This window comes from Parambassis ranga, chromosome 17 (assembly GCF_900634625.1).
Source record: "Parambassis ranga chromosome 17, fParRan2.1, whole genome shotgun sequence".
Classification (NCBI taxonomy): Eukaryota; Metazoa; Chordata; class Actinopteri; family Ambassidae; genus Parambassis; species Parambassis ranga.
In genome coordinates, this window is record NC_041037.1 from 18,518,723 (window position 1) to 18,543,855 (window position 25,133).

The 25,133-nt window shown below is 41.1% G+C and overlaps 1 protein-coding gene across 1 annotated transcript in view; it reads right to left on the reverse strand.

Annotated features, from left to right (window-relative positions):
• Window positions 1–25,133, reverse strand: part of LOC114449834 (cadherin-6-like) — a 74,800-nt gene that overhangs the window by 39,362 nt on the left and 10,305 nt on the right. The window contains exon 2 of the mRNA XM_028427669.1: window positions 4,309–4,645. Coding sequence (XP_028283470.1) covers window positions 4,309–4,527 — 219 coding nt within the window. The 5' untranslated portion in view covers window positions 4,528–4,645. The remainder of the gene's footprint in view (window positions 1–4,308; window positions 4,646–25,133) is intronic.

Here is a 25,133-nt window from a genome sequence, read left to right on the forward strand (position 1 = left end):
CAGGGACTGTGTCCAGGTCGCATACAAAAGCTGCATGTAAACATCCGTCGATCTACGACAGCTTTGCCCCAGGTTTATTTTTGACATGGCTACAGAGGAATAAACTACCTTTTTTAACCCGGTTTTTAAAACGAAATAACGAACAACAAGGGGGGAAAAAAAAACATGTGACGCATGCGTGCACTCTGTCCTACCATGGCCTGAAAGGAATCTGAATTTTACGATGTGCCACCTAGTGGTTTAGAGGACAACAAAGAAGCCAGGTTAAGCTGGATTGAGTGTGGACACGTGTGTGTGATTTAAAAATAGGTCTGAACGTATCCAGGCTATCCGGATTCAATCCCACTCTGGCTGGATTGACTTTCTCCAGTGTGAACAGGGTCTGAGTTGCCCCTATACAGTAGCACGATCTGTCCTAAAACAATAGACAAAACCACACCTTGGGGTGAAACTCTCCTCATCAGTGCACTGATGGGATTTAATCAATGTGAGCTTATGACATGTGCTTACTGGGAAATTCTTGTCATGGGAAACAAGGCAATTCCCATAGATCATAGATTATTTTGTTTGCTAAAGACGAAGATGTTTTTCTACTGCAGGTAACGCGTTCTAATGGCAGGTGTAAACAGTTCAAATGCTTTGTGTCCTCAGAGCTTTCCTTGGGTAGTGATCACCCATGATCACCCATGTCACATGCTAATCATAAGTGTGAACAGGCCCTTTGTCTGCAAATAACTGCTGACACCTTTCTGACTGCATGAAAGACAGCATGGGGTGGTGCTGTAACTGGACATGGATGGGGTTGGGGCTAGATGAACATTGTCATTACATTTTCCACATTATCTAGATTATTATTGACATAACGTGTGACAGCATGTGCAATCTGCCTGCATAAAGGAGACAGATTAATTCCTTATTTTGATTTCTTTAATGATACAATTAGTTTGGTCATAATAACGCCACGCACAGCAGTTACACCACAGAGACGTGGGAACAGAAGGTCGAGAAACATGAGCCATACCACATCATTAAGAGGCATTTTAAGCACGTATAAAATGCCACAAAAAAACTACAATAAGCAGAGTGGCTTCTACCAGCCTTGACTGTGTTTTTGACTTGTCTGGCTTCTTTCTGTGTTCCAAGATCCCACTAATTAGGTATGTGAACACAGAACATTTTTTATCTATTGGACTGGACAGCGCTATGAAAATAACAATGAAGTTTTGAACAACCATAGTTGACTCTGTGTGAGTGCACTGCAGACAGACAGAGCTCTGTTGTGTTCATCTAATTGTATTTCTGTACTGTGAATACTGGCTCCTAGGACAAGGAGTGTTTACTTGTTGTTTACTGTTCTTACATGGGAAAGGACGATGTCAAGCCGAGTGCACCTGAAGCTAAGTCTAGTGTGCAGCTGAATATTAATACATCTAAATAGAATTTGATAAATATTCTGGGTGTAGACGTGACAAAAAATGTATTTATGTTTGTCTAAACACATCCCCTTCCCTGTTAATCAGTCTATAAACCATATTGCTGTCACAAACTCCTATCTAAAGCACCCAGCAGACCCCCTGCAGTGAACGCAGCACCTCAGCAGGGAGAAAAAGTCTGCTGACTCTGCCTCACTTCCCTCTGTGTTTACCTCAATCGTGGCAAATTCTTGTTTGTTTCAAAGCTTACTTTGTTTTTTGTGCTGTCAGACAGCAGGCTTCATACAGAGCAGCACAATACCTCCCGGCATCTGGCTACTGATCAAACAGCAGAACTCTAGCTATCATTATGCTGCATTGCCTACTAACTTCACTAATGGGTCTACAAGTAAGAATCTCCTCCTGATATTAAAAAAGGAAGCAGTTAGCAGATAAATCCCTATGTGAACCTACTGTCTCTGTACACGCTAAGTGAACTTTATTAATTAGAGGTGCAGCAAAACATCAGCAAACAGCTCGCTTTGTTTCATGCTGCACCGAAGGCCTTATTATGAATAAATGAAGGAATGTATTTTGCATGTGGATACATTGTTTTCCCTTGAGCCCGTCGGCAGATCTTAGTCCTCCATTCTCTAACAGTAAATTCACAGTAAACACCTACACTTACAATCAGACACTATCTAATATGGAATGACATTTTCTTGGCATCTAATTATGTTTTGTAAGAAGTACAGATACAGACAGATGACAAATGAAAAGAAAAAAAAACATAAAAAGTCTAGACAAGATGTTGAGTCACTGAGTCCTCAGACAGACAGAGCATGCATATTAAAAACATTTTTGTTTAGTTTGAATTTTTTTTGGGTTCTTTGGATTATTATTCTTTTTTGTCCCATATGCAGTCAACTTCCAGAGCTTCCCAATTGTTAACCAGCAAAACCCATTGCATGTTAAAAACATCATTTGGTGAGACTTTGGAGCTGCTTCTTAAACTAATCCTTTTTCCACATTTTTGCATGTTTATTACAGACTTTATAGTTTAATACCGGACTTATAGAGCTGTGCAAAGGAATTAGGCATAAGTAGGAAGAGGCTTCTACAGCCATTGAGAGAGAGGAGCAGTGCAGAGCTGCCTGGTATCTGAAAGGGACAGCTAGTGGAGTCACTGTCTGCAGCGGCCAGTTACTTTTGGATGACAAACATTTTACAGCAAAGCTTTAGGCCACACACGGACAGGGAAGTGCTTAATACAAACCCCCAAAACACTGGAAGTTTTACAACCTTATTCCTCTGTCTGCTTCTTGTAAGAGAAGCGTAATGTCTCGTAATGTTCGCCTCATAGCACCAACTCCTTTTCACCCTTTAACTGTATAGACATTTAGAATTAGTGAGTATTTATAAGTCCATTGTTTTCAGCAGCTAAGTTTTATCACCAAAGGAGTCACCCAATCCTAAGGCAAACTACAAAAAAATTTTGCCACCGCATTTCTCTGCTATGTTTTATACTGTAGAACTGCCCTAATTTCAGCCTGCCTGAGACTTAAAAGGGTGATTTTATATATTTATATTTTAAATACTGATGTAATATGTCATAATTGTATTCCTTATATTTTATATTTTTACATGAATGTGTAGAACAGCAAGGTGAGAGACAAACAGTGTTTTGTATGATCTATACATATGGTAAAATTGACAATATAAAGTCTTGGAATAAGCAGCAGATAAGGCATGGGAGAGCTTGTGTACAGGACTCAGCTTAACACATCCATAATATGACTCATTCCATATGTAAGTCTCTTGGTATGTGAGGTGTGAAAACTCCACACCTTTCTTGATATATTCACTTCACTATCCCACCATTTTCCTGCTGTCAACTTCCCCGCCTTTCTGTCCTGAATGTGACAACACAAGTGCTGCACAGATCGGAAGAGCAAAAATATCACACTGTAACAGTTTCAGAGATTCCATTATTTGTGAAAGCTTCTTGTGGTGACCGTTTGATGAAGCGGAGCTGCAGCCGCTGTGCTTTTACTGCTCCACAAAGACACTGTAGCATACTGCATGTGTTCCACAGAGTCTGCCATACTGTGCACTTATCACTGCCACACCAGTGAAGCTTTCTCAGCTCCCAGTTTCACAAGTTTACTGGTGACCACTGGGTGCACAGTGAAGTTGCCATACTTCCCTGTGCAGGGTGTAAGTTCAGAAAAATACAGTTTAAGGCACAGCTATCATTTTCCTGCTGGGTCATGCTGGACAGCTAGAAAAAAACACAATCATGGCTAAAATAGAGAAAAAACTCAGTGTGCAGACTTTCAAGACAAAAATCAGAAAAAAACAAAAAAGTGTCTGTGATTATTCTATTAACAAAAAGGTAAATAAACTTGAATAAGTATGTCCAAGTATGTGCTGCCAATAGTGGAGAAATGGAAGCTCCACATGTAGATATTGAAAGCACGGTGGATGTGTGTAATGCTACATGGTGATACAGTACATTCAATCATGTTAGCTCACATTAGACACGAGATGCTAAGACTGCTGCAGCACAATTATTCTTGATTGTTTGATTATTGACCTGAGTTTGAGTGTTTTTTAATTACTTTCCACCTAATAGCTGAGTGATTCTGTTATTCGTTTAAAAGTTAATCTAATTGTGTAATTGCTGGTTGGATACTGAGACTTAAAGGTGCACGCACATGTTCTGCCATAATCCACAGTAGAAATGCATTATGCCTGCAGGCGCATGGGTCATGAAGAAAAGTAATTATAGTATAAATTTATATGAATAAAGCAGCAATGTTGGACAACAATGGCTGATGAGGAGGAATTGAACTAACTAAGGCAAAAAACTGGCAGGCATTAGCACAGCTCTTACCTTGCCAATGTATTGGTAGTCACTGCCCGTGTACTCCTCCTGCAGGAAAAACTGGTTCCACATCCAGCCTCGTCTCACTCTTTTGAGCAGTTTCTCTTCACTGACCGTTGCTTCTATTCCCTCTCTGTCAGCTGTGTCTGTCCTCCATCCAGCTAAAGACACTGCATCCAGGGACAGGCCCAGACAGAGGCAAACAACACCAAGTAAGGTATTCCTCATTTTCTCTGGGAGGCAATGTGGGATGTACAGGTCACAAATGTTCTATCTTCCCAGCTGGATCAAGTCAGACTGGGAGATGGGTCTATTGGTCATAGTCCTTCAGGGTTTGGTGAAGTAGCTGTAAAGGAAGAAGAGAAAAAGAAATGAGTACAGTCTAGTTTATTGATTTCTAGACATCTTCTTGATGTGGGCGTAAAGAATTATTTGGGAAATGTATGCAAACGGAGTGGAACAACACTGCTTTCAAATCACTGTCTAGCAGGGTTGTACAAAATTCAGAACTGAACTGAGAGCGACCCCTAAATGCCAATGCAATTCCTGAATTTAAATCGAGGCTGCAAACAGGAAGCGGAATTGCAATGCAAGTTCGAGTTGCAGGAAGTAGAATTGGAATTCAATGAAATTACAAGAAATTCATGTTACATAATAAGGTTTAGTTAACAATGAAGCTTTACAGTATATTTTACATATGATCACAATATGAATTTCATCCAGATATTATTGTGTGGAATTAATGTACACAATACTTTATTACAGTAAACTTTTTTAAAAAACACAAACAAAGATACAAAGAGAGTTAAAAAAGATGGTTAAAAATGTAATAACTTTTTGGAAGTTTTTGGAAAACATTTTGGAAAATGTTAGGACAGCAATTCATTTCCCAGAATACATTGCTGTATTCAAATCTTCCAAATGGTTGTCCAAACATTTAGGCAATTTTGTTTGAGGGCCAGAGCTGATTTGTACTTTTTGTTTTTGTAATTACAGCAATATGCAAAATAAACACCTGTTGAGAGGATATTTAGTGTTGCAGGCAAGATACACACTAGACAAAACAGACCATTAGATGCAACAACGTTATCTTGTAAAGTAGCTTGTATACCTTGGACTTCAAACTTGCCTGCAGGCATCACCTTATGCAAGTTATACACTATTTTTCATGATAAAGGTCCAGAGAGTACCATAAACCAAACAGCTTGGATGAAACATCCAATAAAAATATGCAGATGCTACACATCCTGAAAGTGTCCCGGTTTTTTAAATGTTCTGTTTTTCCCTATGTCATTGATACATTCACTACAGCTTCATAGAAAAAGATTTGTTTTTGTCTGGAGTAAAGAAGGCGACACATAAACGCACTGAATGCTCCCTGCCATACGGTTATTAGTAACACATAGAGGGAGAGAGAGACATTTAACAAAAGAAGGACTGTCATTTCACATTACCACAACAAAGACAGAAATCCAGTGAACAGGCCACAAAAGAGACTGAAACTATTGAGAAGACAAGGTTGAGTAATATGAATAAGTGGCATGTTATCTTTATCTAGCTATGTCTTGTAAAAGCCTTTTAAGAAAATGTGTGTTTATAGAGTAAAAGGAGCGAATTATTCATGAATGAATGTGCTTTCACTAATGACATATGTAATTATGAATACCACCTGTGCAACTGAGCCTCATTTTCACCTCTGTCTCTTTTAATACTATTATTATTAATGCTGGTTTAGCAGTGGGCAAAATTACTATGTTTAATGTGAGAGGAATGACTGTAGTACTCCTTTGTTGCCCATTCAGTCACCACAACATTTTAGCATGGCAGCTCACAAGCAACAACCTCAGAGACAGAGAAAAAGCATCAAGAATTGCAGTCCCGCATGTGGCCACTTGAGGATGACTCCTGCATGGGATGATTCCCATAGACCTCCATGTTAAAGTGTCCAACTCTCAGCAGAAATAAAAATGTTCCCAACTTGTTACAAAAACACAATTTCCCTGTTCAATTGTTGAAGGGTGAATTTTCATTTTGAGTGGTGCATAATTATGCAACTGCCAGCCCGATTGATGCATGCATATCCAGATTTACTCTTCGATAGTCTCCCCTCTGGATGGGTTGTCGGAACAAGCACGGCGGATACAACTCGTAGTTTCCACACTCTTTATTTCACACGCACACGTACTACATAAACTGTGAACTGGACGAACTTCCAACTGAACATTTAGTGAACTTTCAGGTGAACCATTAGAAACGTTTAGTGGTGTTAGATCTATTAGAAACGTTTAGGTTGTAAACCTGCAATAAACACACGAACAAACCGTTATTAACGGCTAACATTTTGACTGTAACCTTTCAAAAACTAAAAAATGCCCACTCACCGACGAGTCGTGTGGCTACACTACAAACATCATTGCCATAGCAGTTGCGTCATTCATGCACACGTCTAACAGTCATGAACATCTATCACAGTCAAACACAGTATCTTTAACTTCCCACACTCACATCAGGAAACAAAGTTTCTACTGTAAAATCCTGCAATGCATGTTGTGCATTTGTGACCCTTGGCCCACCCCGTAGTTTACAAAAACTGGACATAATGTAGCACTAACGCTGTGGATGAAGCAGAAACAAACCTACTTGAGTGGAGATAAGTGTTTGCCGCACACAGAAACAGCGCACTAACTTACCATTTGCATAGCAATTTGTTTATTTATGTATTACTTATTATAGCTCTGTGGGAGAACAACTCTGCCCACCATAAATCCACACGTAGCTGCTAATCAATACTGACTGTTCCACGAGTGGAAAACATTAATGTGAATTCTTCAGTGTTGTTAATTTTGACACTGAAGGTTTGCCGCTTTCATCTAGATGAAAAATATTTTCTGTGTCCTGTCCTGCAGATGCAGCAGGGAGAGTTTATGATCAACAACATGATAAGCAGCAGCTGAAGTTGATGAAGAGAGGAGAGGACAAGTTACAAAAACCTGCTTTCAGCTTTTTATTTATTTATTTATTTATTTTGCACTTTTGAGGATATTCTGGAGAGTAAACCATCTTTCAGATTGTTGCAATATCACATATTTGCATAAAACAGGCATATTCGTCCACACCCAGAGTGTCCAAAACTTGAACAGATATAAAAAGATCAAAAAATGCACGACAATGTTGCAGTTCAAACGTGATCAAACTAGGGACAAACAAGCGATTGATAAGAGTTTAAAAATTTCAGTCAACGGGCATGAACGACATGTTAGAGACTAGCTGGGAACACAGTGGAGCATTCAGTTACAGCTACAGAACCCTTGTTCATTTGGGAGAAAAACACAAGAAGAACACTCTGCATAGAGAGTGGGTGCTACAGTTAGCAACAGTTAGCTACTGACTGTGTAGTTGTCAGAGGTTGTTTCAGTTATATTAAGTGTTTATTAACTTTGCAGCAACATATTTTACACAGTACTCCAAGCCAGTTACCCCCGAAGACATCGTCTGACTCACTGCACCACCATCTGTATTGTAAACTATGAAGTTGAAGCAACTGTAAGTACGCAATGATATGTAACTATAGAATTATTTTATGCATTGTGTTCTGAAAAAAAAAAAACATATTGAAAGGGCAGCTGCCGTCAGAGCGAACAGCGGGCATCTGCAGTGCATTATGTTGCTCCAGTTAAATCATGATTTTCACTCACCTAATCCTTATTGGTTTAACCAAGCAGAAAGGTTTAAGCCTCGGTTATACTCTTTCATCTCTTCATCATGACTAAGGCTTAAAGCTCCAAATTCAAGGTTATGCCGCTTTTCATTTCCACCAAGTACAAGAAGTGACCATGCACCAGGACTTGTAGCGTACCTACAGGAAACCCCATGTCATATTAAAACGCGCTGCCTATTGTCTATATTGTCTGTGTAAATCATAGATGGTCTCATACAATGAACAGGGTAGATGTTGATGAAGATTCTCAGTCATCCAGGTCATCATACGTAGAGAAGGTTGAAGCAAGGCGTCTGGACTTGTAGAGTTTTCTAGAAGACGTTTCGCTGCTCATCCAAGCAGCTTCATCAGTTCTAACTGTTTGGTGGGGAAACATGGTTTATATGTGGTTACAGACCTCAGTGGGTGGGTCTGGGTAAAACTTAAAAAAGTGACAGATCTCCTCAGTGACACAGCCACATATGAGACACTGAAGAGGGACCCCACCGGAAACTACAAGAAGAAACTAGTCAGCTACCTACAAAAACTGGAGAAGGACCAAATCATCAACCGCAAGCTCTACTTTCGACTGTATCCGGGGGAAGCCACTCCACGCCTGTATGGACTCCCCAAGATACACAAGGAAGGAGTCCCCCTCAGACCCATCGTCAGCAGCACAAACTCAGTCACATACAACGTGGCTAAGCACTTGGCTGAACTCCTGACACCACTGGTAGGTGACACACCACATCACATCCACAACTCTCAGGACTTTGTGAACAAGGTGGAGAAGATCCAAATGGACCCAGACGACACCATGGTCTCATTTGATGTCACCTCCTTGTTCACCTGCATCCCTACATCAGAAGCCACAGAGATGGTAAGGACGTGCCTCACACAAGACAGCACACTCAAGGAGAGAACCAACCTAACGCCAGACCACATCTGTGACCTGCTGGACCTCTGCCTGACCACCACTTATTTCCAGTACAATGGGAACTTTTACAGACAGAAGCACGGCTGTGCGATGGGATCACCTGTGTCTCCTATTGTGGCCAACCTCTACATGGAAGAAGTGGAGAGAAGAGCCCTGAGTTCCTATCCTGGAACCACCCCCACCCACTGGTTTAGATATGTGGATGACACCTGGGTTAAAATCAAGACCAACGAAGTGGAACGGTTCACAGAACACATCAACGCAGTGGATAACAACATCAAGTTCACTCGCGAGGACACTAAGGACAACAATCTGGCCTTCTTGGACTGCACAGTACACATTGAGGAGGACAGGAGCCTCAATGTGGAAGTGTACAGGAAACCCACACACACGGACCAGTATCTGTTGTTTGATTCACACCACCCACTGGAACACAAACTGGGAGTCATCAGGACCTTGCAGCACAGAGCACAAACTGTACCCACCAGCTCAGAGGGGAAGAAGAAGGAGCAACACCACATCAGGAAGGCCCTGCAAACATGTGGCTACCCGAAGTGGGCACTCATCAAAGCCACAAAAACAAGACCCCCCAACAACAAGAAGAAGGACAACACCAGGCGGAGAAAGAACATCTCCATTCCATATGTGTCAGGAGTATCAGAGAAACTCCGCAGGATCTTCAACAACCATGACATCCCGGTCCATTTCAAACCTATGACAACACTGAGACAGAGACTGGTTCACCCGAAGGATAAGATTCCCAGGGAGAAACACAGTAATGTGATATATGCAGTCCAGTGCAGTGAGGAATGTTCTGATCTGTACATTGGAGAAACTAAACAACCACTCCACAGAAGAATGGCTCAGCACAGGAGAGCCACCTCCTCAGGACAAGACTCAGCTGTTCACCTCCACCTCAAAGACAAAGGACACTCCTTTGAGGACAACAATGTTCACATTTTAGACAGAGAGGAAAGGTGGTATGAAAGAGGAGTCAAGGAAGCCATCTATGTTAAGCTGGAAAAACCTTCCCTTAACAGAGGTGGTGGCCTCAGACATCATCTTTCTACCACATACAATGCAGTGATTCCATCCATTCCCAGGAAGTTTGCACATAATCACAGTAAGAACAAAGGGCTGTCAACCAGTCCCCCTCCGGCAGTTTCATAGTCGTTAGCCAGTCATTAGACACACCTGGCCCAGTCAGCCAGAACATCACAGGTAAGTATGGAAACATTTAGTGCTATTGTTTTTTAAGTTTTTTAAGTTTTACCCAGACCCACCCACTGAGGTCTGTAACCACATATAAACCATGTTTCCCCACCAAACAGTTAGAACTGATGAAGCTGCTTGGATGAGCAGCGAAACGTCTTCTAGAAAACTCTACAAGTCCAGACGCCTTGCTTCAACCTTCTCTACAAACAGGGTAGATGTAATCCTTCACTGGATACAAACACAGCACATGTCCCTCTCTACCACATGCACTATTTTAAGAAGACACACACAAAAAAACAAAGATTGACCACTGACTCTTTGGTTGTTGCTACTATCTGTGAAAAACCTGTCCCAAAAACCTTCCTTTGTGCACTTTAAAAAAACAGTGCACCGGATCAATAAATCCATGAGCATTCACTTCGAAGAATCTGGAAAGAAAGTTTATATGGCAATTACAACACTGAAAGAAAATGTCCCTTTATCTTCCCACACAAGGCTCCGTCAGTGTGTCTTGCTGCAACAAGCAAAAATAATGTTCTTTTTATCGGAGCTACTATTTTCCATACAAATGTAACCCGTTTCATTCTGTTGACACAGCATGGCGGCACTTTGTTCACATGCAAATACGTTTGGACAGAAGAGAGAGTGAAAGTGCTTCTCTAACGGCTGAACCGATTGATTGAAATGGCTAATGAGCCAGTTACGGGTATTCGACTTTGGAGTCGGAGATTAATTTTAAGCACAACGTCAATTCACATTTTCAGCACTAGGGTGCAGCAGCTTTTATTCTTCATGCTGTCAGTTGTTATGGATCAGAATGAAACATGTCAATTAAACCGAGATCATTCTCATTTGTCAAAGATTGCTGTTCTTTAATCTTGTGGATCAGAAAGCATTCTTGTTTGGTCCTATGTTTCATCTCCCTGTGTGTTCATACTGCATTAGCCCCATTAACTGGTGCTTTATGTAAAAGGCTTAAGGCCTAAAAGGCCTTCTTGAGTGGAGACAGAGAGGAGATGAGGAGGGCCCAGGCAGAGGTGAGGGAGAAGATTGGAGAGGGCAAGGAGAGCTACAGGAGGAAGCTGGAGAGCCAACTTGCCCGGAACAACTTGAGGGAGGTATGGAGTGGTATGCGAACCATCACCGGCCACAATAGGATCTCCGACCAGCTGATGGATGGAGATCTGCAGGAGGCCAACCAGCTGAACCTGTTTTTCAACAGGTTTGATAGTCCACTCCCTGACCACCCTCCCCCTCCCTGTGATGCACCATTAACACCTGTCGATAACAACAATGTACCTCCTCCTCCTCCCCCTCCCCCTAACCACACTAACCAGTTTCACCTCCCCATCAATAACATCACCCTGCCCCCCTTACCCCACCTCCCATTAACAACCCCCCACCCTCCCCCTTCAGATCTCTCTCTCTGCTCTTCTGTGTCCACAGTTACCATCACCACAGAAGATGTGAGGAGGGAGTTCAGTCGCCTACGACCGGGAAAAGCTGCAGGACCGGACGGACTCAGCCCCAGAGTACTCAGGGACTGCGCCACACAGCTGTGTGGGGTCTTCCAGCACATCTTCTCCCTGAGTCTGAGCCTGATGACTGTCCCTGCCCTGTGGAAGACAACATGCCTTGTTCCTGTGCCCAAGACCAAACATCCAAGCACACACAGCGACTACAGACCAGTTGCTCTGACTTCACATGTGATGAAGTCTCTGGAGAGGCTGGTCCTGAAACACCTGCGTGCTGTTGTGGAACCATCGCTGGACCCCCTGCAGTTTGCTTACCAGCCCCGTATTGGAGTGGAGGACGCCATCATCTACCTGCTGCACAGAGCACACACCTACTTGGAGGAGGCAGGTAACACTGTTAGAATCATGTTCTTTGATTTTTCCAGTGCGTTTAACACCGTGCAGCCTGCCCTTTTGAATAGGAAGCTCCTGGACATGCAGGTAGAGACCCCACTGGTCACCTGGATCACTAACTATCTTACAGGTCGACCACAATTTGTGAGGCTGAGGAACACCGTCTCGGACACGATAGTGAGCAGCACGGGGGCACCCCAGGGCACGGTACTGTCTCCATTCCTGTTCACACTCTATACATCGGACTTCAGACACTGCTCACAGTCCTGCCACCTGCAGAAGTTCTCGGATGACTCTGCCATTGTGGGCTGTACCAGCAGAGGTCGGGAGGCGGAGTATATGAGTGTGGTGGACAGCTTTGTGGAGTGGTGCGGACAGAACCACCTGCAGCTGAATGTCACAAAGACAAGAGAGCTGGTGGTGGACTTCAGGAAGCACCAGACACTCCCTAACCCGGTCAGCATCAAGGGTACCAACGTGGACATTGTGGACAGCTACAAATACCTGGGTGTCCACATTGACCACAAACTGGACTGGTCCACAAACGCAGAGGCAACATACAGGAAGGGACAGAGTCGCCTGTATCTACTGAGGAGACTCAGGTCCTTTAACGTCTGCCAGACCATGCTGCAGATGTTTTACCACTCGGTGGTCTCCAGCGTCATCTTCTACGCTGTAGTGTGCTGGGGCAGCAGGATGAAGACGGCCGACACCAACAGACTCAACAAGCTCATTAGGAAGGCTGGCTCGGTGCTGGGAGTGGAGCTGGAGTCTGTGGTGGAGGTGACGGAGAGGAGGATACTGAGGAAACTCCTCAGTATTCGTAACAACACGTCTCACCCCCTGCACGACACACTGCTGTCCTACAGGAGCACATTCAGCGGTAGACTGAGACTACCGAGGAGCAGCACAGAACGCCACAGGAGGTCCTTCCTGCCAGTGGCCATCAGACTGTATAACTCCTCCCCTTTCTGTAGGGAGAAGCGCTAGATAATCATGTCAGGCATCACTGTCATTCCCTCCACTGGTCTATATTTATGTTTACTTAGCACCTTACATCTCCATATTGTATCCATGTATCATATATTGTGCTCATACTGCGTACTGTACTCTTATTTTGGATTATAGTGACACTTATACTCTTATACTCTGTACTTAACTGCATTTAATGTAACTTGATACCTCTGGCACAAGAATTTCCTTCGGGATTAATAAAGTTTTATCTTATCTTATCTTATCTTATCTTAATTGAATCAGGTGAAGAAGACACAGGAGACTGATTGATTTGGGCAGGGCGCCTTTGCTTGTTTTTAACAAGCCTCACTGCTCCATTATCATGTGGAGAAAGAGGCTGGAGCCTTCAAGTTTTCCAGTTGTCCCCATCGCCTAATTATTCAGGTTGTGTACACAAGATTGGATCAAATCACCAAAAAGCATCGCTGTGCCAGCTAAGCCCACATGAAGCCACCACCGAAAAAAAAAATCACACAGATTGTCTATTACCTGAGAAAATAATTGATTTTCAATTCAGGTCTACCTGGTTTAGGCATAAACAAAGCTGAGGTTTGGCACGCATACATTATCAGGCATCCTGCAGGCCATTTCCAGTTTAGAGGCTAATGCTATATAACTGGAAATCAACTCTTATTCTGCTGTCTACACCATCCTGCGCACACTGTTGTTTTCTTCTTCTAGTTCAGCTAGCCTGAAGCACGAAACTAAATCTAAGCAATTTGTGAGTATTTTACACTGGAAGGTCTGATCACTAAAACAGTGGTGTGTTCAATGTTGTTGATTAGAGGTGGTAATTGTAATGGCAGTGACTCTTTTACAGCATTTAATGACAGAGGAAAAAGAAAGAAAAGTAGAAGGCAGTTGAAATCAAAGTAAGAAATAAAGTTATTTATTTAAGCTGTGGCTCCACTTTAATTTGTTGTCTCAGTTGTAACTGCCAAATAAAAAAAAGATCATTCAGGGTTTAACCGAAGCAATGACAGCAACAACAACACTTTGATACACAGAGGTATACAGCTATTAAATCCAACATACCATATGCACTAGTATCAGAGAGATACCTATCAACCAACATCAAATTGCAATGATGGCATCACAGTGCTACAAATACCAACGTGTAAGAGCAGTTAAAATTACACACAGTCTTACAGTGCTATTGCCAGGCAGGTTAATTGTGTGTGATAATCCGACTGGTTGGACACTTTCCAAACACTGTGTTTTTCTTCTTCTTCTATCCTGAGGAGCTTTTTAACATGTTGACAAGGTGTCGCTGCAGAAATATCAGCGGAACTCTTGACAGTTACTTGAATGTATCAGCAGTTGATCTTGAGCACCATCTGCTCAAAGGGCTTAGCTGCACAAATGCAGCCATCGCAGCAACAAAACAGACAGATAGTAGAGTGATTAGTCACACTAAGATTACAAGAGGAATGGCTTGTGGAGAAGTCTTAAGGCCATCTCTGTGGTCATGGACATGGGGGTGTTGCTAAATGTTGTTTTGCTCTGTGAAACAGGCCATTGCTGTAGATGTGATTTTGATCACTGGAGGGATCATGTTCAATCTGCTTAAGAGGTCCATTCATTTTGTGTAAAATCACAGTTTTCTTTAAGAAGTCCTTGTGCACTAAGCTTTACAATGGGCACTAATGTGGTAAAGCGAAACCCTTCATAATTAGGGGTGCACAATATTGAATTTCTGGCAATACCTGACATCCCCTCTCTTTTTGGCCAGCTGCCAACACAGATATATTCACATATTTTTTCCACCTAATTGCAAAGAACATCAAGCCTTTCCTGTAATGAAATGAATTCATTAAATTGGGTAATAACACTAAGTGTTGAAGGAATGCCAATACAGAGGAAGTACGCTAGCAGCCAGCAGATATGCTAGTAGTTTCTGACACATCTGACACCCTACATGATGCATGCACCGGAAACACAGTGAGTATCAGTCAGCTTATCTACTGATCTCACAATCTTATTGGTCAATTGCTAGTATATCTGTAGATAATGATACATATTCATAATCACTGTAAAGAACACAGAATATAAATGGCAGATGTTCACATGTAAGGCCGACTTCCTGTTGCCAGGAGGTGGCACTATGATTTATGATTAACACCCTGCCAGTGCCTAGAGATACTATGAGACTACTTGGTGGGCGAAGCATATTACCCCAACACACACTTGTATTAATCACAACAATCACTGCAGTAGTAAGCACATATCTCCATTTTAAATATTAAGCAAGCAGCCTTAAAATTTCAAATCAGAGCCGAAAAGGTGCCTATGTGCCCTTTAGTATCCAAAATGTATCTATCAATATGGAATATGTATATGTATTCATTAATTTTAATGTATTCATATATTTGGTGTGGCTCAGGAGCCAGACTACCTGCTGTTGCACTACCCTGCATAATAATGCACAATCGGGGTGATTCCAGAACAACAGGCATGTACAGTATTAAATTATATATTATAAATTATATATTATATATTATAATTTTACTGTAGTGGATTGTGCTAACACAGAGCACTGTGAGAAAATGGTGGATTCAGTTATGTCCATTTACCTGCAAAGCCAACACAATACAGCAGTGGCCTTTTCAAGTAAACATTCAGAATCAGAATCAGAATCAGAAATACTTTATTAATCCCAGGGGGAAATTGCTTCTTCTAACTAGGTGGCCTGTATGAGCTGATGAACAAAAAATTGTAGCAGCCCTGTTATTAAAGCATTCAGACTCACAGCAGCCCAGGCAAATGTGATACCTCCTCACCAATCTCCCCTCTTCTTCTCCTCTTTTGTCTTTACAAACAGTGATAAATGTTCATGACCTTCAGGTGACAATCACAGTGACTCTCCTCCTCTCTTTCCCTGTCTTCCTGATGCATGGCTGTGCCGTGTGTATGTGTGCATGTGAGCACGTGTGTGTTTGTGTGTGTATGTGTTGCCACCTTGCAGACAGCCACGGAGACCTCTGACAACTCCCAGAGGACCAATTAGAGGTGAAAAAAGGAGAATGTCAGCCACCAAGCAGCTTGTTCGTGCTTGTGAGCGTGTGTGTGTGTGTGTGTGTGTGTGTGCATGTGTGACAAGTAGAAACCCAGCCACCCCTTTCCATCAGAATAGACCAGCCATCTGAAGGCAACCAACAGCATCCACACCGCCTGTCCAGTTCACACACTTTCGCTGTCTCTCCAACACATACACACTCACAGAGCCGTCAAACAGTCCAGTCCCTAGTCCTTGGGAGTATGAAGTCTCATTATGAATAAACCATAAACGAGCTGCACCTTGACTTTAGACACTTGACTACAAGTTTTAAAAAAAGGGGGAACTTTTTCCGTAACTTTTCGTGAGCCGCATGACGTGGCCATGAATCAATCTCTTTAATATAGGACAGACATTAGGAACATGGAGACACTGTGTCCTTTAGCAGCTCATTCAGTCAGATGGTCAGCACATGTACGTCTTTCTAATCCGGCTACCAGTCAGTCAGTCTGTCAATCTCTCAGCCGTCTAGTTAGGCATTCAGTCTGAGGGAACCCAGCCAGTCAGTAACCCAGTTTTTGGCTGTACAGTATGTAAACATCAGAAGTGGGTTATGATTATGAGAAACCTAGATAAGACACTCTGGCATGGAAACATCTTTCTGCCTTCCATATCTGGAATTCAGACACTTTTATTTCAATGTAAAATTGCCGCGGCAACAGAAGTAGACGTACTGTATCTGTATAATGATTTAACATAATGGGACATAATATAACATAATAACATAATAATCCAGCGTTATTCAATGCAACTGAATATATTTTGTAAATGGAAAATACCATGCTCAGTCAAGGATTAGCTACATAGTATAATTACATGAGCATAATATCTGACTGTTGACAAAATTATATTGTCTCAGACTTTATAGATATTATAGTCTAAATAATTGATATTGTCATTTGAAAATAACCTGCTTCAGATTATTTACACAATTAGGTCAAAAATGGACCAACTCACATAGGGTTCAGATTATGTTTCCCTACCAAACAAAAGCTGAAAAATACCATGTTGGTGAGTTAAAGCCACTGACACTTGAGTATGCTACCTGATGCTACAGATAATAGAAAATAGGCACACTGCAAATCTTAATTAGATGATACTCAAACAGCATAATTTGCTCTGAGTGGATAAGTGCAAAACATCAGATACTCAAAGTATTAATGCCATATTCTTGTGAGATCACAAGCATGCATACAAAAAAAGTTACTGCACTTGTGTCAATAGCTTTATACAGTTTTAATCTCAAAAGTGATATAAAAAAAGTGAAAAATGGTACATTGTGCTAGCTTAATCATGTTAAAAGGCTAATTGGTGATTAGAGAACCCTAGCACAGCTGGAAACTGTTGATCAGAGAAGCTATAAAACTGCCTTCCGTTGAGCTAGTTGAGTATCTGGAGCATCAGCATTTGTAGGTTCTATTATACTCTCAAAATTCTTTTTCTGAGAAATGAAGGCTATTTCATGCGAGAAATTGCCAAGAAACTAAAGATTTCCTTCAACGGTGTGTACTACTCCCTTCAGAGGACAGCACAAATGGACTCTGACCACAATAGAAAGAGAAGTGGGAGTAAGTGCACGACTAAGCAAGTGGACAAGTACAATAAAGTCTCTAGTTTGAAAAATAGATGCCTCACAGGTCCTCAACTGGCGGCTTCATTAAATGGTACCTTCAAAACCCCATAAAAACCCCACAGTGAAGAGGCGACTCCTGGATGCCGGCCTTCTAGGTGAGACACAGAACAAGTGAAAAGATGCTGAAGGAGTGTCACTAGATCTTAACCCTATTGAGCTGTTGTGGGAGCAGCTTGACCGTATGGAACATAAGAAGTGCCCCTCAAGACAATCCAACTTGTGCGAGGGGCTTCAGGAAGCGTGGGGTAAAATTTCTTCAGTTGACCTCAACAGATTGAATACTTGAATGCCAAATGTCAGCAAGGCTGTAATTTAATTAATTTAATTAAACCAAAGTTTAAAAGACAAAATTATTTCAAATAAAAATAATTATTTCTAACGTTGTCAATGTCTTCACTATATTTTCAATTTGTTTTGCTCATTTGATGAATAAATGTGTGAGATTTATGGAAAACATGAAATTGTCTGAGTGACTCCAAACCTTTGGATGGTGGAAGATTTAAGCTCTAGAATATACAGAACACACTAAATTTACTAAGTTTACAACACTCCATGTAGTAGAGGCCATTTATTTATATCCTGATTGTGTATACAGAGTCTTCCATATTTTGCTGTATTTTTTTGCAGTCCTTTCATGTGAGTCCTTGAGACTTGTAACCTCTCTAATAGCTCCAAAAGATATTCACTGTAGTTCAGATCTAAATGCAGTGGATAAAAAGTCATTTTGGTCAGCGAGGACTTAGTATATATCTTTTCTTTTCTATACTTTCATATAGTGTAAACGGTTCTTTTGGTCATTCTTTCTTGTGATACTGGCCACTTAAGGTATACCCTGTCTAGCTCTGTCTGAAATGGCTTGTTTGTGAAAATATTGTGAGTGCCTGTGCTGCATTGCCCCCTGAGAAGCTGTGAATGTAGCTGCAGTTATCCAGGAGACATTTTCTGCACTCCATCCTAAAAACAATATGTGCCTTAAGTGTTTTATCAGTGTTTTTAACAGTGTTTGTCCAGATTTACTCTTCGATAGTCTCCCCTCTGGATGGGTTGTCGGAACAAGCACGGCGGATACAACTCGTAGTTTCCACACTTTATTTCACACGCACACACACAACATAAACTGTGAACTGGACGAACTTCCAACTGAACATTTAGTGACTCTTAGGACCATTAGGAACTTTCAGTGGTCTATTATGAACTTCCAGGAACCTTTAGCTGAACTATTAGTTGAACTATTAGAAACGTTTAGCGACGTTTAGTGGTATTAGGTTGTAAACCTGCAATAAACACACGAACAAACCGTTATTAACGGCTAACATTTTGACTGTAACCTTTCAAAACTGATGCCCAAAAAATGCCCACTCACTGACGCGTCGTGCGGGTTCCGACAGGCAATCAGAAATAATAAACCGTTGCTATAGCTGCACTTCAAAGCAACAAACATTGCTATGGCTACACTACAAACATCGTTGCCATAGCTGCACTACAACTGCACTTACTCCGCAGTTGTGTCATTCATGTATACGTCTAACAGTCATGAACATCTATTACAGTCAATTACAGTATCTTTAACTTCCTACACTCACATCAGGAAATAAAGTTTCTACTGGAAAATCCTACAGTGTTTTCTCTTTGAGTATAGTGATCAAACTATACAGTATGTGTCAATCTTCCATCAGGAGAAACATCTGTTGTTTGTTTCACCACCTGACCTTAAAGGTATCTGGGGTAGAAAAACTACCTACACAGTCACAAGGGCAAAAACAATGCACAGCAAAGAACTGCAGAACAGAACCTGTAGGTGCTTTGACTCCACTGCTGAGATGCATCACATAGACGCTGGAAAATTAGCCATGTTCAGCGAGGTCAATGAAGATTCATATCTGTAGTGATGGCTCAATCGCAGTTCCACTCATCACCAGTAAAACACCATTTCTATTTTGGACATTTCAGATAGCAGAGTCAAATGTTGAATTGCTATCAGCTGTTGACATTTATCCCTGCACATGAACTGATGACCCCTAGTATGGCTGCAAAAGGCCACGTTACATCACATTAAGTTCTCATTGGAATCAAATCACTGCAGCCTAGGCAAGCTTAAAGAGAGAGAGAGGGGTTATTTTGTTCATGAAAATATGGACTGATCATTTCTTTCATAACCACAGTAAAAAAAAACTTTTGCAGTACTGACTACTAATGTTTGAAGATAAGCCCCTGTTGTTTCTAGCTAAATCAGGGAAAGAAGAAGAGCAAAAAGTAACAGCATGTTGCAAAGCATGGAACCAGGCTTGACTGCTCAATTTTCTACAAACACCGTAGAGTTGTTCATTCATTCATTTTTAATGGTTACTAGAAAAACATATTAATTTTAATAGTAAAGTGTGCTATATTCGGGGAATGCAACAGAGTTGCAGTAAGGTGTTCGTGGACGGTAGCTGTGCAGCGTGCAGGACTGAGGTCCTCATTATGCTCATCCCTGGATGTACACACTGACAGGTGTAGACACCTCAGATGCAAGGCCACCATTAAACTAGTTTCAAATCCACTTGGAGCAGGTGTCTGGCATGCACCTGAGGCGGAGAGGAATCTACAAGGTCATAAATTCTGTACAAGCACATACTTGATTGATTAGGAGTTTTGCTGACCCAACACTAAATTAAGCTAAGGTTCAATTGATTCTGTTAAACAGCAAAAACGTTAAAAATCAAGCATTGATAGCAAAGGTCTGACTCCTAAAGCTGTAGCATAGCAGCGCAGTGCACACAAATAACATGTCATGACTTCCTCATCATACCTATGCCAGGTACATTTCCTTAGATACTGCAGCTCAAAACCACTGGCTCTGTGTCTTTTTGAGGAAATCTGGGAAGACTGATAAAAGCGACCTCAAAATCCTGTAACCACTGACTCTGGATGAATGCACTTCTATTAATTTGGAGACGTTCCACAACTCTATGTCCTGTCCACAGACCTTATCCCCCTGTTTCTGTTGTTTTTGTGCTGTGTTTCCAAGCCAACAAATTACTATAATAATAATAATTAGGCCCACAGACGCACTTTGATTCAATGCTCATTAAAACCCTTTACAGTCAGTGATCCGGAGGTAAATATGCCTGTGATTCACTTCCAGAGTGCACATTACTGATAGTTGGCTTGCATTTGGTAAAGCAGTAAAATAATTTGTGTAGCATGTAGAGAAATGCAAAGCTTAAGCTGGATCCATACTCCGCGAGACAAAGACATTTCCCCCCCCTGCAGACGTTACGCCCACAAAATGACGTCATTTTTTGTCTCTGACCGCCCGCTGATCCGCACTTTTGTGCACAGGGTCCGGGCCGAACTTTGTCTTTCAAGGCTGTGCGGCAACCATGCTGTGATTGGTCGGAATTTATTGTGGGCGTGATGAAAGTGGAGAAGCGCAAGAGCCTCTCCAGGTATATAGGTAGGTAGGTAGCTGATTCAACAGATTTAGATAAGACCATACTGGTTTGCATGATGAGCAATAAAAGAAAGAAAGAAAGGCAAGTCAGGGTGATTTGTCACCAATAACTCCAGACAGCCATTCACACATACCAGATGGTGACTGTTATTACCATTCTATATACTCCTACATACCCGGGCATAATAGGCTCGTTAACAATGTCTGTATATCTTTGCTATTGTTACTTTTAATGTCGCATCTTCACAGCTCATCACCGGACAGTTTGAAGTATCGCAGGCACATTGGAACACAGTAGATGTGCAAATGTGGTCATAAAGGCACAAACACTGAATCTTTGCTATTGTTACTTTTAATGTCGCATTTTCACAACTCATCGCCGGACATCTCACGCTGTTGCAGGCACCCTCTCTGTATAATGCCCTCTTGCCATGGCACACGTCCTTGTGGTGTGTTAAAAAACTCAGTACAGTCTTTCCTTATAGTTTAGTGGGCGGGCCGTATGAGGAGTTCTGCACACACGCGTCTCGCGGAGTATGGTACCTCAGTGCAGAAAAGACCTTTTTTTTGTATCTCTTACCACCCGTGGAGCGCGTTCTCCGCTCTTTGTCTCGCGGAGTATGGATCCAGCTTTATGTACACGCGTATCCTGGCGACCTAATTAACACCATGCACCTTGACTGCAACTTCTGCTGTTTTAGCAGTGCCTGTTCCGGTTTAGCGCCACGGTTTCGGCTATGTGCCACAGTGATAGGGACAAAAACACACCGGCTCTTAACACTTTTAAAAATAGTTTTGTGTTTGTGATGGAAAGTGTCAGATTTCAGAGCCAGGGGCAGCAGGAAATTTCAGCGGAGTTTGCCGCCTCACGTTGTTTTACAGGCAGTATGATGAAATTGACAACATGCACCGTTAATCACTTGCAAGAAGTGACAAGTATAATTCCAGTCTAACTTTAAGAGCTGTGAAAGCTGAGATTGTTCCATTATATATTTTAATGCTGTTATTACAGGTTAATTAATCACACTATTTAAATAAGAAAGCGCAGTATTTTATGATAGTGACTTAATGTCATTATTGCAAGAACAAGTTTGTGTCATGACAGGGACTTAAGTAAGGTCTCATTAACATAACAAAGCTCATTCATTGTGACAATGATCTAATTACTTTTAAAATTTACAAAAGTGACTTAATGAGATGATGAAGCTCATTTACCCATGATAGCAACTTCATACATTATCTTGAGATAAAAATGCTATATATATGCTTTCTCTCATGATCTTAGGAAAACAAAAGTTGTGCATCTTACATTGTCAATTTGAAATGTATTAAAGTACTGTCTGTGTGAGGCCATGGTGTAGTCAGTGTTACAGTCTCCAGTGTGAACTACTGTGTTTTACGTTATCAAGTAAGACCTGAATTCTGAAGGAAATAGTTTCATCTCTGACACTGATGAATACAAATGAACTGGTTTCACAGAAATGCTCCAACTATGGCAGCTACTCAACATTCATTGTGTCCAAGTAATCAGACTGCCATCCAGCCCTTTTGTACACAGCTGTGATCAATAATACCAACACATCAATAAAATGATCATTGTGTAAGAATCTGAGACAGTGTGCGGATAGCAAGCCATGACACCCTAACTCTGTTGTTAACACTCCCGCTGTGATCAAACTCTGATTTTCATCACATGTCTTCAAAGCTACATCATTCTGAAACAAACAGGCCTAAATAAGAAGAGGAAGCAAAGCCCAGCACCATCAGCTCTGTCTGATTCACTTTATGTGAGAACAAAGATGTTTCACATCAACATAAGAGTGCGCTTCTATTAAACTGAAGGAAATATATTTTGTACTACGGAACATATTTCATTTTATCGCAGAGCAAGTCATTTGGCAGTTTAACACAACCTTCACCTCAACAACACTGTTATTCCTTCTGTATGTGTTTTATCGCTGTAACACCTCTGAAGAAACATCCTAGCAGTCTCTTTCCCTCTGTCATGTTTGTTGTGTCTCAAGACAACAACAGGGAACCTGAGAAAAATGGCTACCTCGGACAAGAAAAGAAGAAGCCTATCATTTTAACCTAAGACTGTGCAACTGTAATATTCTCCTGCCTTATCTATGCAATAGTTTGCAGCCTGAAGTAGAACAATAGAGACACCTGTTAGGTATAGTCTCATAGTGCTTATTTCTGACAGTTCTATTGAATATATATTCTGTCTGATTACTTTGATGTTAAAGGGGTAACTTGTGCTTTATAATGAGCCTGATGTTTTCATACTGCCCTGCATTAGCATTAACAGCAAGAAACTTTTTACATTATTTTACTATAAACATTTTACATTTACATTTTTTAAGTGTCTAATCATGATTTGCATGTAATTATAATCTCATAGTCTCATCTCAAACAGTCTTTTCAAGAAATCACTCTAGGACATTTTTGGTTACATAAGGCTGCTATGACAGATTTAGTCATGTGACTAAAAACATCCACTGTGGGGAATCTTGTTTAAAGTATACAGTAATTTATAGTTTGCTGCAAATGATAACAACAATCCTGCACCTGAGTTGCAATATATCATAATGTTGTCAGATACTTTAAAACATAGGTTTTAATAATACATTAGGTGTATTAACAACAACAATGCTGGAAACCACAGTTCTTTCCTCAGTCATCCTCAAGGGGCAGCAACAGACCATTCTGCAGTGCTTGATAACACATTTGGACCAGCCACAAAAAGAGAAATAGATACACAGACACAACTGTACTGAGTTTGACTATACTCTGTGCATTTTTGCTATACTATAGTTTAGCATATACAGAACTTATTTGCGACATTGTCCTACAAAGAAAGGAGAAGTTGTATATCAAATGTAGTCTTTCTCCTATTAAATTACAAAACTATCTTTTAAAAAGTCACACAAACAGTTACAAACTTCATCGACCTGATGCTGAGCTGAGTCAGAAAGAGAGTAATGAACCAGGCCATTAAGTCATTAAAACATCAGTGCACACAGACAGACATTTAGAAATGGCATAATGGGAATTCATATTCATTAACCTTGTATCACGAGGTTGCAGATACTGCACTTTGATTTGACCAGTAGCAGATTTTTTTAACTGAAATATATAAGCTATTTGGTTCATTTATTTATTGTTTTTGCACAAGAAATACAGCCACTAACTGCTCTGTATGTAGAACCTGGACTCCTAAAAAGTCATACTCTCAATTTCAAAATGACAGTGGTCTTTACAACAAGAAGCTGTGACTTTGAATTTTCACATGGTCCTTGAAAGAGTCGGAAAATTGTATCTAAGCTTATAATAGTTATGTCAAAAATATAGCAGCATTTATATTAACAATGGATGTCATATAATAGAACACAAAAGACTTCTGTCGACTGTGGCCACAGAAAGTTTAAAGCAGCTTTAAAGCTTTATATCTTCTATGAGACGATCACCCAAGAGATTTATTAGATTTAACTACAAAAAAACATAATAAACCTCTCTCTCATCTTGGCTTATGGTAGTTAAAACCACGGTTCTCTCACCATGAAGTGTTCGACCCAGGTCCCAAGGTCACTCAGTGTTTTAGGAAATCAGTGCTTGTGTTGATGGGGTTAGTGACTAGAGTCGGTCAACTGGCACTGATACCTCATTTAAAGGCAAAGTGCTAGGATGGTCATTAGAACGTGGTTTTATCTAGGATTTTAGAGAGAGGCACATATAGTGTCATCCTAATCCCTAAGACATTTTTGGTTCTCTACTGCTCCTGTTACAAAGACATAACACATAAAATCCTTTATTCCACACATCATCCAAAAACAGAATGTTTTTCATGTGATGGCTGGTCACCTGTGAGTCAACCATGGATTTCTAGTTTTGCTGAGGAGCGCAGATTATGTCAATGGACATAAACATTTGATCTAAAGCCTCTCTCCATTATAGTGAAGCCATTTACAAGCAGGCT